General features: G+C 37.9%; 1 protein-coding gene and 1 non-coding gene across 2 annotated transcripts; one reads left to right on the top strand and one right to left on the bottom strand.

The window, feature by feature from the left end:
• On the bottom strand, positions 1-4,406 carry LOC107962102 (zinc finger CCCH domain-containing protein 53). The gene is given in 11 exon segments (XM_016898347.2): positions 1-637; positions 747-833; positions 908-1,117; positions 1,321-1,474; positions 1,553-1,804; positions 1,882-1,976; positions 2,062-2,247; positions 2,340-2,525; positions 2,639-2,996; positions 2,999-3,927; positions 4,127-4,406. Coding segments are annotated over 9 exon segments (2,181 nt in total). The 5' UTR covers positions 3,666-3,927; positions 4,127-4,406; the 3' UTR covers positions 1-637; positions 747-760.
• Positions 4,407-12,464: 8,058 nt separating this feature from the next.
• LOC121231509 (small nucleolar RNA R71) lies at positions 12,465-12,571 on the top strand. The gene has a single exon (XR_005929567.1). It is a non-coding gene; the product is annotated as a small nucleolar RNA R71 (small nucleolar RNA).
• The last annotated feature ends 5,932 nt before the right edge of the window (positions 12,572-18,503 follow it).

Below are 18,503 nucleotides of genomic sequence, written 5' to 3'. Positions count from 1 at the left end.
TGCCTTTTAATAGTGAATTCTCTATCTCATAACAGTAGATCATGATCAAGGTACAACTTTGAACTGAGATTTAAGATTCCCTCTATAGATGTCTTCCCCCTACAATACCATATATGCATGTTTTTACTATTTCTACCTCTTCGAGTGTTGCTTCCCTTCTTTTGAGTGCAGATGCTCTGTACAGAAGAGGATTTTGATTACACCCTAACAAACATGAACTAACAAGGCTAGGAAAAAAATGAACAAACTAAAATAAGGGGGTTTTTTTTCCTTGTTTCTTCCAGGGAAACCATCACTGCTGGAAAAATAAGGGAAAGAAATTACAGTTCAAGGGGAGTTACAACTACACATTGACTGTGTGATCCTTTTTTTTCTTTCTTCTTCTATGCTTTTACCTGTGGTCCAAACTACTGAAACAATAGATAACAATATTACAACAAAATAAAGGAATGGCTGACCCACTTCCTTCACTGCCTTTTATGTACGCATTTTGTATGGTAGTAAGTATAGTATTGACGATGATTACGAGTAACGGTTGAGTGGTGGTTCTGATTGTAGTGCGGTGGTGGTGGTGGCTCTCTATAGATCTCTGATCTCTGATGTGAAATTTTGTGTTTGATTTATACCTTCAGTCTTCCTGTAATGTGAAGGTAATCTCATTAGAGAAACAAAACATAACTCATCGTGCAAATAAAAGCAAAACAGAAATAATGCATTAAAGAAAGAATCCTACGCTATCTGTTTACCTCAGCATAGGAAGCTAAATACCAACAGGGCAAGTCGGGCCGCCTGTGCCGGCATACATACCAATGGTACCATGTCCAGACGAGAACCTGCGTTGAGAAGCAATACTCATGTTACAAATACCGAGATTCCGTTTATAACCATATTGAGAAAAACAAAGTACCTGGGCATTTGACAGTTGAAAGAGTTGAAGGATGCAATCTCTAAAGCATTATTTGCAGGAAGTAGAGTTGAAGAGACCCAGTTACTGTTGACAGAAGAAGCCGAGACTGAAACATCCCGATCTGCTTCAGCATTGGAGAATGCAGACAAGAACTCCCCGGATGCTTTGGTAGGAGATGCGAAAGGATTATCAGGAAGGTTGTGCTCCAAACTGCAATTTGATACAATAGACACATAAGTCACAACAAATCAACACACTATTCGATCACCCCCAGGCTTGAAATTAAACCATAAATATCATAGATATGAACTAAATAGAAACCGAACGCAAATTTAAGCAACAATATCCTATTCACCAGCATTGATTTAGTCCTGATTTCAATCTGAATGGACAAAGTTCCATTACGTATATACCTTTCTGGCAGATTAGCATCTTCACAATTAGGGCTCTCCTTGCTAGTACCATTTTCTTCAACACTGGCCGATTCTTTAGCAATCGCAGTAGTACTCACTGCTTGCTTCTCAGAAGCAGTGGCAGATACAGCCAGCACAGGGTTAGAACAATTCTCTGTAATAAGAAAATGTCAACCATTTTTTCCCAGGAAAGAATGCTAATTCATACAAACTTGGGAAAATGTGTAGCTACCTTGTGCAGCTTCTTGACTGTTGTGAAATTGAGGAAGTACAAGTGACTGGCTGAACGGGTTTGGTGAGTGGGTAGGTGATGGAATGGGACTTCCACTAGAAAGAGCCCTGTGATGGTGATGCTTCTTCACATTCAGGAGTTGCAGGCCCATCAATCTTCTATTTTGAAGCTCAAGGGCTTGCTGAAGATCAGCTTGCTCCTCCAACTTTCTCCTCCATAACAAGTCCTGGGTATTGTAAAACATCCTTGACCCTACAGTAGACATCAGATATTGTTAACCTGGCATACATCACAAGCAAAATAAACGGTTCGTTGGCTTCTCTGCTTACCTAGCTGAAGGTCAAATGGATCTCTAGAATCAAGGGCAGTTGGATTACCACAAGGGGAGAACTCTCCTCTTTCCACTTGCTGTTGCTGCTGTTTCCTGCGAGATAACACAGCAGGTTTAACAGATCTAGACCAAGTAAGCAGGGCATCCAAAATTAAGACTTTAAAGTGAGAGAGAATGCCTGTACTTGTCCGGAACTTTGCCTTTCTCTTTGTAAGGCTTCACCAGAACCCGAGCATCGCAAACAAAATGAGGATTCCCTTTAGCCAGGATGATCTTCACGGTCTCAGGATAAACAAAAGTGACAAATCCAAACATTCTCTTCTGCTGGTATGGTATCCTCACATCTTGAACCGGACCATATATACTTCAAAGGTGAAACATAATAGTTTTTAGCATCAAAAGGTGAATTTAAAAAAAACAGCAACAACATAGAAGAAGAGTGTTAAAACAAAAAACCTGAAGTAATTTGACACATCCTCCTCTCTGAAAGTGCTATCAGCTGGGAAAGTCAAGTAGATCTGTCTTGAAGCTGGGTTAACCATGCCTGCTTCACCGTTCATTGAAAACCCGTTTCTTTCAAGCCTGGAACGGTTAAACTTGTTCATATCATCACCCATCATTAAAGCAGCAGCGGCTGCAGCCCTACAGTGTCAAACCAAAATGAAATCTTTCATCAGTTCTACACACCAAATATTTAAGTGAAAACTAAATCTTTAACTACATAATAGATTGCACAAAGAGAAAGGACCATGTACCTCTGAGTATCATTTTGTTGCTGTTGAAGGAACGAATTCATGCCCTTTGGGGAGTAAGGAAAAGAAGCAGAACCCATGAGCTGTGAAGCAGCAGCCAACCTTTGTTGCTGAGCGGATTTAGATCTAAGTAACTCATGGCACTGGTCCATCTCGATCTTGTTAGGTGAACCCACCATGGTTGCACCATCTGCTCCTCCAACTACTGAACCAGACTCCCCAAGCCCACAATGGATAAATCTACAATTATTCCCATTTTTACAGTACCCCCTAGCAAAATACAAGCAGGGTCTCCACCCAAACCCTGAAGCCGGGTCCTCAGCTCCCACAATATCGCTCACAGAGCTGCTCCTCCTGTGAAAGGAGGTCCCCAATAAGAGGGGAACCCCATGGCGTCAGTGCTGCCACAAGCAGCAGCAGCAGCTGAACTCGAGGATAAGTCAGCGGGTTGGGGGTAAAAGAAATCATGGTTCTTGGGGTTAAGCTGTGGAGAGCTTTCGTTGAGGAAAGCTAGTTGATCTTGAAGTTGAAACTCATCAACCATATCAGTAGCTCCTCCGTTTCCATAGAAGGGCAAAGAAGAAGGATTTAAAGACTCACTGCTTGGACTAATCAACTCATCAGGGTTTGGAAGTTCAGACAAAGGACTCCAAGAAGAAGTACCAGAAGAAGTAGAGAGGTTAGTAGGGATGGTGAGAGAAGATGGCAGATTGACTCCACCGTTGGGTAGGAGCCTGGAAGCAGCAGAGCTTTGCCTTGGAATATTAACAGGATTCTGGTTGTTGGCGAGGAAAGGAGAAGGAGATGATGGGGTTGAAGGTGTAGAAGGAGAGTTAGAAGGAAGACCAAGCTCTTTTTTGGCCTTGAGGATGACAGACTGAAGTGAAGCTTCAGGACCAAAGGCTAAACGAATCATCTCCTTCTCCCCATGGTCCTGAATTAGCAGTAGACCCATGATTTTGGAAGCGTTTTCTGGTTCAAGGTTTTGGATTCTTGAGAACACAATTCTGGTTGCTTCATAGCTATCCATAATAGAAAGCGCACACACACACCAACCCCCCAGCACTGTCCAAACAACGTTCACTTGCTCTATACCTTTTTTACTCTTTTCTTGTATGATTTTGTGAGAGAGAGAGAGAGAAGAGAGAGAAATAAGCGTTTAGAGAGTAAGGTCTTTTACAAGTAAAACATCTTTCTCTCTATCAACCACAAGCTCTACCTACCAACTGGTGAGTTGTGACCAGTTAGCAGCATTGCAGTAGTCTCTCTTTCTTCCTTTCTCTTATTTATTCCTGCAAAAAAAAAGTTCTTTTTTATTTTAAAGAAAAAAAAAAGAGTATGAAGGAAACGTATATAGCACAGAGAAAATAATAAATGAGAAAAGAGAGGCGTCAAAAAGGAGTATTCCCGTCCCGTGTGAGAGATTTAAAAGGGAAGGCAAAAGAAGAAAAACATGGACATGGTTGTTGAATTTCTTTATAAAGCAAATACCAGCAAAAGTTGCAGTGCAGTGTCTCTCGGAGAAAAGATTAACATCAACCTTTGTCCTTTTTCTCCTCCCTTTTACCTTAATTACTTCCTTTCCTTAATTAATACATATAGATTGGATTAGATTTGGAAAAAAGAGAAAAACAGGTTTCGGCCTTGACCCCATAGATATGAGTCTGAGAGGAAGATTGTGAATTTAATTTTGGGGTTGTTCTGGTGGTTTCAAAAGGAGAAGTATTTGTATGTAGTAATACTGTCTCTGCAGGGCTGTGTCAGTGTCTCCGAATTAGCGCTTGCTGGTTTTGGATGTTAATAAAAATCTAGAAGTGGCCAAAAGATAAAAGCAGTGGCTTCTTTCATTCAAGGCAGTGCGCTGTGGACTGTGCGGAGCAGTAGCGTCAATTGCTTCGCTGTTGCTGCTGTGTTGTTGGGTTCTGGAGCCTACAGTAGTGGACTGGTCAGTCAAAGGTAATGGCTTTGGTTTGGAGCGCTCACTCTCTCTCCGGATAATAAACAATTCTTTCTCTCTGTTATAATTAATTTAATAATAATAAAAGACAGAGAATGGTAACTGGTAAGTGACAGTGAAAGAGAGCGTGAAAGCCAAATTCAAAGAGTTTGGTATCCCTCACTTGGAACCATCATTCAAGTCCCTCCTCGGCTTACCTTCTATATGAGGTTGAGGACAAAGTTGTGGCACTTGCTTTTATCCGAGATAAAAATGTGACGATGATTCACTTTAATTAATTAAAATTACCATAAAGATAAATACACTTATCGAATAATAGTATAGTTATGGTGAGTCTGGAATATCGTATCTATGAGGACTAAAATTATAAAGACAAGTACACTTATCGAATAATAGTATAGCTATGGTAAGTCCGGAATATCGTATCTACGAGGACTAAAAGTACTAGTACTTACTATCTTTCTATTATCTAGTTGGTAAATTAAAGAAGTTTGTTTTTAATCTAAAATTATCTAAACTAATTATTAAGAACTCGACAGAGAATAAAGTAAGAAAATAATCGAATAAATCAATGAGAGAAACAATACCCAAGAAAGAATCCACCTAGACTTCACTTATTATTCTGAATCTGAATTAAACGATTTATTCACTTGTCTTGATCCGTAGAAATCCCTAAATTATATTAATATCTATTTCGAGAGTAAAAATAACTGACTCTAGGTTGATTAATTGAAATCTCTTTCTAATTAAAACCCATATTGTCGCATTAACTCGATCTATGGATTCCCCTATTAGATTTGACTCTAATCCGATAGATTTATATCGTCCTACTTCTAGGATTGCATGCAACTCCACTCAATTATACCAGACCTACTCTTAAGCAAGGACTTTTGCTCTATTGAATTAAGCACATCAATCATGAATTAATATCCTAAAAACATTAAAACATGAAATAAGTACACATAATTAAGATCAAGAAATCAAGTATTTATCATGTAATTTAGAAAATTAAATAACAAGATCTGTCATAACTTTCATCTTCCCTAGGTATACAAGGAATTTAGTTCATACTTTGGGAGGAAAACATATCAAAATTAGGAAAACAACAAAACATAAAGAAACTTAAAAACTTCTAGAGAAGTTGACTAGAGATCTTCAATCTTGAAGGAGATCCTACTTCTGAGTTGATTCCGAAGGCGTTCTTCGAGTAATTTCTTCGTTCTTCTCTGCGTCCTCCCTTAGGTCATCTTCTAGTGTGTATTTAAAAACTTTAGAATGCTCAGAAACCTTAAAAATTGGCTTTTTTCTCGTGTTTGGAAAACATGGAGCGATATCAACACGGGCTGGTACATGGGTGTGTGGCCAGCCCGTGTGGCTCACATGGGCGTGTACTCAGCCCGTGTGAATCTTGAAAGTAGCTTGTTTTGTTCGATTTTGGCCCGTTTTATATAATTTTGGCCCATTTTCTACCCCTTTTGCTCCCCTATGCTCTCTTAAGTATAGAAACATGAAATTAAAGGATTAGAAGAATCAAATTCATTAAATTATGTAATAAATCATCCAAAAACATGTTAAGCATGAAATTAAAACATGTTACTTTTATGGTTTATCAAATATCCCCACACTTAAGTGTTTGTTTGTCCTCAAGCAAATTCCTCAACTCACAATTAAAATTAAACTTTCTCAATTCATAATTCTCATTAATAATGTTTTTTCACAATTCACAAATAATCACACATTGATAATTCAACTAAAAGAGTATTAAAGATTCAAACAATCCAAGTCACACATTTTTAAAGCATGAAAACATAGGTATTTCCCCTTATCTAGGTAATTACCTTTAATTCAAAACTAACAAGAATTGACATCCTCACTAAAGATTCACTCAAACCACTCAAGGTGTTTAAGGTTCAAGAATAAGCACTCAAAAGTCAAATATGAAAAGTTGTTACCATAGGCTTGCATGAAAATCAAATCTCCACCACTATAAAATGAGATGATACACAAATCAAAATGTCTTTAAAAGGTTGTAATGGGGCTTAGTTAAGGGTGTGGATAAAGGCTAAAAAAGAGAGTTAGAATCGAGATCGAATTGATAAATTGCCAAACTAGAAAAATAAACTAATACTGAATAATTACATCAATTGAAAACTTATCAATAATAACACGAGCTTCTTCTTAAAATATAAAATTAACTGTTTAAGTTCAAATAACATAGAATTAGTAATAATCAATATAAATATTTTTTTTGAGTTATGGATAATAAGAGATAATTTAACAACTGAAACAAAATAACATAGTTAGGCAACTGACCAAATCAAATCTCGAAAAAAAAGGGAGTCAATAAAACAGGAAAAAAAATTCTCAATGAATAAAAAAGAATGAGTTATGGGTTAATATTAAGGGTGGATCAAGAAATGGTTTATTAGGCTCAAAGGGGTTCACTAAGGGTTAATTATGAATGTATGCTTTTTGTGATAAGTGGGTTAAAATCTAGGTGCCTTTGTCATCTCAGCATATCAAATCAAAGGTGTGGTCTCGACATGTATAATCGAAGCAAGTTCTAGAATAACCAATCAGTATTGACACACTCATAACCAATAATAAAGTGAGCACGAAAAGTGTATACTCTAAAGGCTCAAAATCTCACAAAAATTATGGTTTTTGATATCAATCTTACAAATCTCAAACTTCAAGGTAATACCTCAATTTAAGGAAACAACCTAGCAATTTTTTTTATTCTGAAAATAGACTTATCATGCTTGATTCTCTCATATCTTAAAGTTTAAACAATCAATGCACAATTACCTATGAATTTAATCCAAAACATATCAATAAAAATCACAAATCAATGAGTATCTATTCTAATAGTAAAATGAGAAAATTGCTTGAATACAAGACATAATTCAGGGATTTTCTAATAATCATATAAATAACCTCCCCACACTTAAGATCTACATTGTCCTCAATGTACAAAAATAGATAATCACAGTAGAAACAAAAATATTATAAGAGAGGGAGAGAATTGAAACTGCCCTGAATATTGGATGAAATGCCCAGAATAGTGAAAAGCAGGATTATAGATAAATGTAGATGTAGTGCATGATTCTGAGCAACTGACAAGAAATAAAACACAATGCTGAAGAAGATTAAAGGGTTACTCGATTAGAAACAACCATAATAATTAAAAAAAATATAGTTCAAAATATAAAAACAAAAGAAGTCTAAAAACATAACAATAAACATAAAACAAAAATAAAACTAAAACTAAAAAATAAAAATAAAAATAAATGATAAATGGATTCAATGGTCCTCATCATCAGACGCATCAGCATCGTGAGTCGGCGGCGCTGGAGGAGCAATATGGAAATGTTGACAAATCTAGTGCAATGTCCATCAATACTGTTGAACCTCTAAATGCAGTACTGATGAAAACTAATGAACTCCTCAAAAGCTAGCAGTAGAAGGAACAGATCAGTGACTCAAAGGTGGAGGCTGTGGTGGGTCTTCGTGATAGGGAGGAACATTATCAGTAAAGTCATCGGGTTCATTCTGAGAGTCAGAATGAAACAATTTATACTGAGAAGGATCTACTCCACGAAGCTGCTTGATCATCCTCATGTGTATCATGCTCGAGATGCCCTATGGGGACATCTGGCTGACAAGTTTGAGTGTAGAGGACTGCTCCGGTGTGTCTAGAGACCGAAGTGTCAAGTAAGGCGAGTCACGTAAGGGCCTAGATAGATGAAACCCTTCTTGTGGCGGTCAATCTGATGGCAGAAGGATATAGCGATGAAGTACGCCAAATCAAATATATGCCTGTGCATCATGCTCCATAAGAAATAAGAGTCGTGAGTGCTAATGACTCTAGTGCTCTCTCTCTGACATGTCAAAGTGTAAGCTAAAAGGGCGTGAATGTACCGTATGGTTGGAGAGAGAGAAGTCGCATTCGAGTGACTATAATCATATGGTGTCTAGCTAGATGTAAGGTTGGTCCAACAACGTGATGGAAAGAGGTGGATATTCTGATGAAGTTAAAGGAAGCCCTCGGTGCTCATAAATTCTTCTGGGTAAAGTCCCATGGCAGCACCGAACTCTGAGACACTCATCTGTCGCACCAAACCACCAAGGCGAAAAGTGATGGTGCTTGGCTCGTCATGAACTGTCATGACCTGCTGTACCAGAAATGTCGAGAAAAAATCCAACGTTAGCTCTATTTAAGTGGGCTCGATAATGGCAAAGAATCTATCCCACAGAGCTGTGGCAACAATAGCGTGCACGTCATCAGCTAGTCAGACCTACTCCAATGTAACCCAATCAACAAAGCGGCTTAGGCCAAGTAGTCGTACGCGAATGAGCTGATATAAATCCTCTTGAAGGCTCACTGCAAATTAGAGGTAGGGGTGGCGGGCCTCAACGGATACGCTCAAGGAGGAGGTCGCTCCGAGCCCCTTTCACTTTTTCATAGTGGGGATGGCAGTCTTAGTTTTGCCTCGTATATTCGTCATAATAAACATAAAAAACTAAAAAATAAAAACAACAAAGAAGAGACTGAAACTAAAATAAAATAAGAAATAAATAAACAAATAATAAAAATAAATATTAAATAAGATAAAGAAAAGGGTAAAAGTGGACAAAACCGACGATGGTGGTTGGAGCTCGGAGAAATGATGGTGGCGGTTTGATGGGTCAGCTGGGAGACGACGGTGGTTCAGGCGACCATTGTGCGTTTATGCGATGAGGGAAATATGCAGTGGTAAGGGAGATGGTTCGATGGGGTTTGTGCGTACAAGAAGAGGAGCAAGGGGAAAAAGAAAGGAAATGGAGAAGGGGTGAGGGGAACGAAAGGTGAGGAGTCGATGGAGAGGCGAGTTTCAGTGTGGTGGTTGAAGGAAATGGGAGAGGGTGTGGTTCATGATAGATTTAGGTATGATAGGGGTTCGGGTGAGGCGAGGGAAAGAGCGGTGGTGGTTTGTGGTCTCAAGGGAAAATCGGGAAGATGAGAGTTTTGTGACGAGGTGGGACGATTGAGGGGAGGAAAGGAGATGGGAGACGGTACAGTGGCCTGAAAAGGCTGATTAGAAGGCTTGCGGTGACTAAGGTAAAGATATGAGGAAAAAGACAAAGTAAAAAGAAAAAGAAAAGAGATTAGGGTTTTTAATGGGTGACATGGTCGCGTGGGCCCTTGTTAAGCCACACGGCCTGTCACACGCCCGTGTGGTCTCCTATTCAGCCTATGTCAGTTAAGAAAGAAAGATCAATCTTCACAAAACCTCAGACACGCTCGTGTGTCCACGCCGTGTGCAATCTCATTCGCTTTTCCCACGCTCGTGTGACCTCCTACATGCCCGTGTGGCCCGGCTGTGTCTTACACACAGCTGTGTGCCTTGCCTGTGTAACTCTTTGACTTGTTTTAAAATTGAAATTTTTATCTCCAAGTTTCACATGGTCTAGAACACGCCCGTGTGTCCAGGCCGTGTAGACCACACGGCCATGCCACACACCGGTGTGAACTGGTTTAGGCTGTGTCTCTGTCAATTTTTGGAAAAATTAAGTTTCAGGCTCCACACGCCCAAGGACACGCCCGTGTGTCCAGGCCATCTAGGTCACATAGTCGTGTCGCCTAGACGTGTAACTCACTGTCAATTTTTTCAAAATTTTAAAACTAAGTCAAAAGATCCATGCGGCCTAGGACACGCCCGTGTGTCCAGGCTGTGTGGGTCTAAAAAAACCATTTTTCATTATTTTAAAAATTAATTAATTTTAAAAATATCATGATATAAAATTAGTAAATTAGGAATGTTAATGCTCGAATTACTCTCGAGAAGCGCTTATTTAAATTCTAAGCTCGACTTACCTAGTATTCACATAGTCACGATGGTTCATGAAGTCGAAACTTCTCTTTCTCGCTGCCAAATCTACTAATAAAATAAGGTTTGAATTAAGTAATATTTACCTTAAAATTGCTGAATTCAGAATGTGTTACCTCGATTGTACTGTATGAAAAGATATTGAGTACCGTAAAAGGGATTTCTCTGTTCACATTAAGCTCTGAAGTGGTGATTTGAGGGTCCGTTTCATCTAACAGTACCTGGTCCCCAACCTTGAAGTGGTTCATTCCATCCTTAAGCTCGTCATGGAGTTGCTTTAGTTTTTCATCGTGTATTCTCCGTTTCTCCTTGACATGTGACTGTCATTCATCTAGTTCATTAATTTGTAGCCTTCGTTCTTCATGAGTTGTTCTAGTTTTGTCACATAAGGTAGACCGTGGCTCTATATCACTTTTTCGTGGAGTTTCCTGCAAAGAATGTTGAGCCACTAGGTTGTTCATATTAACAAAACTTATATAATCATCTCAATCACTAGATGTCTTAATAGAATCACGAGCTTGGAGTTTTATTGTTTCATCGCCTATACGAAGTATCAATTCTCCTGTACCTACATCAATGATAGTTCTGGTAGTCGCTTAAAAGGGCCGGCCTAAAATTAAAGGTACATCACTATCCTCATCCATATCTAAGACAACAAAATCAACTAGGAATATGAATTTATCAATTTTAACGAGAAAGTCTTCAATAATACCTTAGGAAATTTAATGGTTCTATCTGCCAATTAAATACTCATCCTAGTTTGTTTGGGTTTCCCAAAACCTAGTTGTTTCAACATTTTATAAGGTATAATATTAATACTAGCCCCTAAATCAGCCAATGCATTATTAACACTTAAACTACCAATTAAGCAAGGAATAATAAAACTCCCTATATCTTTCAATTTGTTGGGTAGTTTATTCTGTAAGATAGCTGAGCAAACTGCATTTAACTCTACGTACGACGAATCATCTAACTTCCGCTTGTTTGCTAAAAGCTCCTTTAAAAATTTTACGAAATTTGGCATCTGGGAAAAAGCTTCAATAAACGGTATGTTAATATGCAATTTTTTAAAAGTTTAAGAAATTTGCCAAATTGTTCATTTGTATTGTCTTTCTATGTCGCATTTGGGTATGGCACACGAGGTCTATACTCCTTACTTATCAGTTTTTGTTCGTTGTGGCTTACCTCAACCTTACCTTGACTTACCACATTTTTTTGCCTTAGTTCTGGTTCTGGTTCGACTAACCCTTCTTCGTCTCGAACCGTAATTGCATGAAGTTACTCTCTTGGGTTAGTTTCGCTGTTGCTAGGTAAGCTACCTTGTGGTCTCTCTGAAATCAGCTTATCAAGCTGACCTATTTGGTTCTCCAGTTCTTGAATTGACGCTTGTTGATTTTTAAGTGCGGTTTCAATGTTTTGGAAACGGGTTTCTGACACTGAAATAAACTTCGTTAGTATCTCCTTAAGGTTTAGCTTTTTCTCTTGCTGGTATGGTTGTTGTTGGAAGCCTGGAGGGGTTGTGGTCTCTGATTTCCTTGACCATCCCACGAGAAATTGAGATGGTTCCTCCTACCTGCATTATAAGAGTTACTATAAGGATTATTCTGAGGTCTAGAATTGTTACTCATATGTTGACTTGTTCGTTCTCTGTGCTAGGGTTTTAGGATAGACATTCTGGATTGTTTATCCCTCCTCCATTTGTATCGCACTGCATCACCGGATGTACCTACGTAGAACCATATAAACCATCAATCCTTTTACTTAAAAGTTCACCTGATTTGACAACATGGTGACCGCATCTACATTAAAAACATCGGCTGCTTTCATCAACTTTGTTCTCATGACTTGCCACTAATAATTATTCAGTAACATCTCCTCTATATACCCATAAGCCACTTTAGATGTTTTGTTATTCAAAGTCCCACCGGCGGCTGCATCGATCAATTGCCTAGTTGAGGGTTTCAAACTGTTGTAAAAATTTTAAACTTGTGGCCATAGAGGTAACCCATAGTGAGGGCACCTTTTCAATAAGTCATTATACCTCTCCAATGCATCATAAAGGGTCTTTAAATCCATTTGCACGAAGGAAGAGATATAATTCCTCAGCTTGGCTGCCTTAGCCAGTGGAAAGTACTTTAATAAGTATTTTTTTGTCATTTGCTCCTATGTAGTGATAGAACCTTGTGGTAAGGAGTTCAACCACTGTTAACTTTATTTCTTAATGAGAATGGAAATAACCGAAGGTGAATGGCATCATCAGAAAAACCATTAATCTTAAAAGTGTCATAGAATTCTAGGAAATTAGCCAAATGAATATTTGGGTCTTCGTCCTATAAGCTATCAAACTGAACAAACTGTTGAATCATTTGAATAGTGTTAGGTTTCAGTTCAAAATTATTGGCAGCAATAGCAGGTCTAACAATACTTGATTCAGCCCTAGTTAAATTGGGCTTGGCATAATCGTACATAGTACGAGATGCAGGATTCTGATTTACAGGATTTGTAGCAACCACAAGAGGTAGCTGATTATTATGATTATCAGCCATCTCCTTAGTAATAGTTATAACGTCCTCTTACTCTTCCACTGTATTCTATCGAATCTGCCTCACTTTTCTACAGTTTCTACGAGCTGTGCTTTCAATTTCGCTGTCGAATATTGGAGGACCTGGTGGGTTGCTTCTAGTTATAAACTAAAGGAACCTGCCAGAAATAAATAAAAGAAAAATTAGTAAACAAAAATTAAGTTAAAAACAACAATAAAATGCAACAAAAATAAAAATGGCTAAAGTAATAAAAATTAAGTGTTCCTAATATTTTAGTTCCCGGCAACGGCGCCAAAAATTTGATGATGATTCACTTAACTAACTAAAATCACGACAAAGGCAAGCGCACCTATCGAATAATAGTATAACTATGGTGAGTCGGGAATATCGTATCCACGAGAACTAAAAGTACTAGTACTTACTATCTTTCTATTATCTAGCCGATAAATTGAAGAAGTTTGTTTTTAATCTAAAATTATCTAAACTAATTATTAAGAACTCGACAGAGAATAAAGTAAAAAAATAATAGAATAAACCAATGACAGATATAATACCCAGGAAAGAATCCACCTAAACTTCATTTATTATTCTGAATCTGAATTAAACGATTTATTCACTTGCCTTGATCCGTAGAAATCCCTAAATTATATTAATATATATTTCGAGAGTAAAAATAACTGACTCTAGGTTGATTAATTGAAATCTCTTTCTAATTAAAACCCCTATTGTCGTATTAACTCGATCTATAGATTCCCCTATTAGATTTGACTCTAATCTGGTAGATTTATGCCGACCTACTTTTAGGATTGCATGCAACTCCACTCAATTATACCAGATCTACTCTTAAACATGGATTTTTGCTCCACTGAATTAAGCACATCAATCATGAATTAATATCCTGAAAACATTAAAACATGGAATAAGTACACATAATTGGGATCAAGAAATCAAGTATTTATCATGTAATTCAGAAAATTAAATAACAAGACCCGTCATAGGTTTTATCTTCCTTAGGTATCTAGGGAATTTAGTTCATACTTTGGGAGGAAAACATATCAAAATTAGGAAAACAACAAAACATAAAGAAACCTAAAAACTTCTAGAGAAGTTGACTGGAGATCTTCAATCTTGAAGGAGATCCTACTTCTGAGTTGATTTTGACGGAATTCTTCAAGTAATTTCTTCGCTCTTCTCTGCGTCCTCCCTTAGGTCATCTTCTAGTGTGTATTTATAGACTTTAGAATGCTCAGAAACCCTAAAAAATTGGCTTTTTTCGCGTGTTTGGGAAATAGGGAGCGATATCAACATGGGCTGGCACATGGGCGTGTGGCCAGCCCGTATGGCTCACACGAGCATGTGCTCAGCCCGTGTGGGAATGGCCAGGCCTTGTAGATCCTGAAAGTAGCTTGTTTTATCTGATTTGGGCTCGTTTTCTGCTCCTTTTGCTCCTCTATGCTCTCCTAAGTATAGAAACATGAAATTAAAGGAATCAAATTCATTAAATTATATAATAAATCATCCAAAAACATGCTAAGCATAGGATTAAAACATGTTACATTTTTGGTTTATCAGAATGAAAAAATCTTATTACTAGTAGGAAGGAAAATTCTTATTGTAGTCATCGTTAAAATAATGAAGGTACATTATATAATGTTTCAAGATCCCCATTATGTTTTGCTTTTAATTGAATGTCATCCTCAACAATTTTTTGGTGGTTAAGAGCTGATTCTTAGTTGAAACTTATTAAATAAGTAATCGTATAACTAGAAGTAGTTAAGCTACTGAAGTTGGTTAGATTTGATTAGCTGGCTTCTGTTGAGTCTTTATTTTAACTTCTGTGTATAAATATTCACAAACCTTGTATTGATGATGGAATGAATGTAAAGATTCTTACTTATTGAGTTTTTATCATATTATCAGAGTAAAAAAAATTTCAGAGTTGCATCAACAATGGATTCATTCATTGGTTCTACTGATACATCAATTGGGAAATCGTTCAATCTGTTTACATTTGCCACCCAAAAATGGTTATGCTTGTGGATGATGGCAACTTCTTAGCATGGAAACAACACGTGTTGCTTATGCTTAAGACTTATCGATTACTTCCATTTGTTAAGGGGATGGTTACCGTACTACCACGGTTGATTAGTGGCGAGGATAGTACTCCTATTAAAAATCTGACATACGCTCACTATGAGCAACAGGGTTCGGCATTGTCAGCACGGCTTTTGTCTGTTGTAAGCTTGTCATTCAACAATAATCTGATTGGCATTTTTAATCATCATTTGAATTATGGGATGCTCTAACGAGAATTCTTGGCACTTAATCTACTACCAAAGCCATGAGGTATCGTTATCTTCTTCATCATTTAAGAAAAACGATTTGTCTATCTTGACATATTTGGCCAAGACTAAACATTTTTGTGATTCTTTGGCTAGATGTAGCCACCATGTGTCTTTGAAGGAGCAGTAATTGACCATACTCAACGGTCTTCCCTTTGAATTTGATCATGTCATATCGATTATTATGACGAGTCTAGCACCTTTTAATCTATATGACATTACAAGTGCCTTACGTGATGCTAAAGCTCGATAACAAGTTCATTTGTCTAATGCCTCGCTCTCGGCCAATCTTGTGGAGGCTAATAAGGCTGATTCCTCTACGCTTTCGTGGTCGTGGATAAGGTCAATTTGGTGGTGGATCACGACCACAATGTTAGATCTATGATAAAATTGGTCATATTGCTTGTCATTATTACTACAGGTATGAGGCTACCTTAGATGACGATACAGATGCCAACTCAAACCCAGGTGTTGCGCGTTTGGGCTCTTCGATCAATAGATTGATTTTTAATGTGGATCGCAGGCCTAATTTTGAGTAGATGTGCTATACTCATCCTGATGAGTCCAATTGTACATGGGTTGGGTCTCGTTCGCCTAATTCTAATTATTGGGCTAGATCTCATTTGCCTCATTCTAATTCTAGCGGCTTTAATTCTGTTTCCTATCATTCAGATTTTTGGTGCCCTAGCCTCTCTTTGTATTATTTTGATTGTGGCTTCTCTAGTCTCTCCTAGGCTGTTGGTTTTAATAGATCTATTCATGTGCTGAGTGCTACACCGTCTGTAGTGAGTGATTCTACCTAGTATCCTCTATTACTTAAAGATTTTCTTTATGTTCTTGCTATGCTTAAAAATCTTCTATCGGTGTCAAAATTTTCAAAAGATAATCATGTCTTTTTTGAATTTTATCTGAATCATTGTTTTGTCAAAGACATTCTGACTCATTGAGTGGTGCTTCAAGGCAATTGGAAATATGGATTGTATCAGTTTTTCCCTGGCATCACTTTTGCAAGTGCGTTGTTTGTTGCTTATACTATTAAAGCTCCGTGTGTAGTTGATGAACAGTTATCTATTTTGTCCTCCATGCCAGTGACGGTTCTTTATGACTGTAATATTCATATTCCTCGTAATAGAACCTATTCTTTATGTGATGCTTGTGCTCTTGGTAGGAGTCATAAGTAGCCTTTTTCGTCCATCACTACTATTTATTCTGTCCCTTTAGAACTTGTGGTATCTGACTTCTGGGGACTAACCCCATGCTATTCTTTTGGGCATCAATATTATGTGTCATTTATAGATTCTTATTCAAGGTATTTTTGGATTTATTTTCTTCAGAAGAAGTTCGATGCTTTGCAGGCGCTTTCAGCGTTCAAGATACGTGCTGAGTTGCAATTGAGAGTTTCACTCAAGCAACTTCAGACTAATGATAGTGGGAGTTTTTGTAACACCCCTCGCCCATATCCGATGCTGGGAGAGGGTTCGAGGTGTTACCTGACTTAACTCAACCAACTATTCAAAACCAGGCCGTAAAATTTTTATAAATTTTAAAACTTTTCCTTTCATAAGAAATTTGTTCCTTAAATGGGCTTACGAGGCCCAAAACCTACATTCAAGATGATTAGGCTTAACTGAGAACTTAAGAAAAGTTGGAGAAAATTCATGCCTTACGGTTCTACACGCCCGTGTGACTCAGGACACGCGCACGTCCTCAGCCCGTGTGTAACACTGACTTTAGGGCACAGCCACGACGCACACCCATGTGGCTTTCCCGTAGGCAATACTGACTTAAAGACACGGCTATGGCACATACCCGTGTGACCTAACCGTGGACAATATTGATTTAAAAGTTTAAGTTCAGGGGGACGCACGGCCATAACACACACCCATGGGGGTGAGCCGTGTGTCACACACGATCTAAACACACGCCCGTGTGGACAAACTAGGCTATCTTCCAAGCTATTTGTTACCCATTTTGCACAACCTACACAAGATCATTTCAATATGCTAATTCTATCCCAAAAGACATCAATTCATCCATAGAAGGAACATCATATACATTTACAAAAATGAATAATAGCCATTATCTAGGCTTAATACAAAATAAAGGGCTGTTATCTTAAGCCAATATAGATAAACAATTTCTCAATAATACAACTCCCTAGTCTAGCCCTATACATTCCATAATAAAAAATATAAATCCAACTATACCGAGTATTACGGCTGATATTGTGATCGATATCTCTAACTTCAAGGGATCCTCGAGCAAAATGGCAATACTGAAATAAAATGGAAAGGAAAGAGAGTAAGCATAAAACTTAGTAAGTTACATATAAATATATATACAACAAAAACTTTACCATTTATCAATTATGCTTATAGCTCAAAGGTAAGTATAAACTGGAATTACTCATTACCATCAACTCAAATCATATTTTCTAATCGAGCTCATTACTCATGCATACCAAATAGGTACCTTAACACTTACAACATTATCATGATTTCCTTATTAAATCTCTTTCTTAACTCTTAAATTTGAACCTTTTGGAATACTACCGGATATTCTATAAGCCTCAAACATGGGTTAAGTTGCCGCTGCCATGTCCCAAACATGGTCTTACACTAGCTCTCGTGTATACGTGCTGATGCATGTCCCAGACATGTCATACACTAGCACGAAACTTAGCTGATGCATGTCCCAGACACGTCTTACACTGGCTATCATCATCGAGGCCGATGCATGTCCCAGACATGTCTTACACTGGCACTAATATCTATGCCAATGCCATGTCCCTGACGTGGTCTTACACTAGCTATCATAATGTGGCTGATGCATGTCCCAGAAACGTCTTACACTAGCCCTCGTCTCAATGCCGATGCCATGTCCCAGACATGGTCTTATACTGGCCCTCATATAACCCAATGTTATGGCAAGAATATCCGGTTTGTTTCATGGGGTTCTCACTGAATCTTTCAACTTTCTCAATCATAAACATGCATACTCAGTTCAAATTCTAGCAATTCATGCTATATCAAATCAATGACAATCAAATACATGCAATAACAATATAGTTGTATTATTTACATATAACTTACCTCGGTTAACAAAAAGTACTTGACTAATCGGCTTAATCGGATTACTTAGCATTGCCCTGATCTA

The sequence above is a fragment of the Gossypium hirsutum genome, chromosome A06 (assembly GCF_007990345.1).
Source record: "Gossypium hirsutum isolate 1008001.06 chromosome A06, Gossypium_hirsutum_v2.1, whole genome shotgun sequence".
Taxonomy (NCBI): Eukaryota; Viridiplantae; Streptophyta; class Magnoliopsida; order Malvales; family Malvaceae; genus Gossypium; species Gossypium hirsutum.
This window is presented reverse-complemented; position numbering and strand designations above follow the sequence as displayed.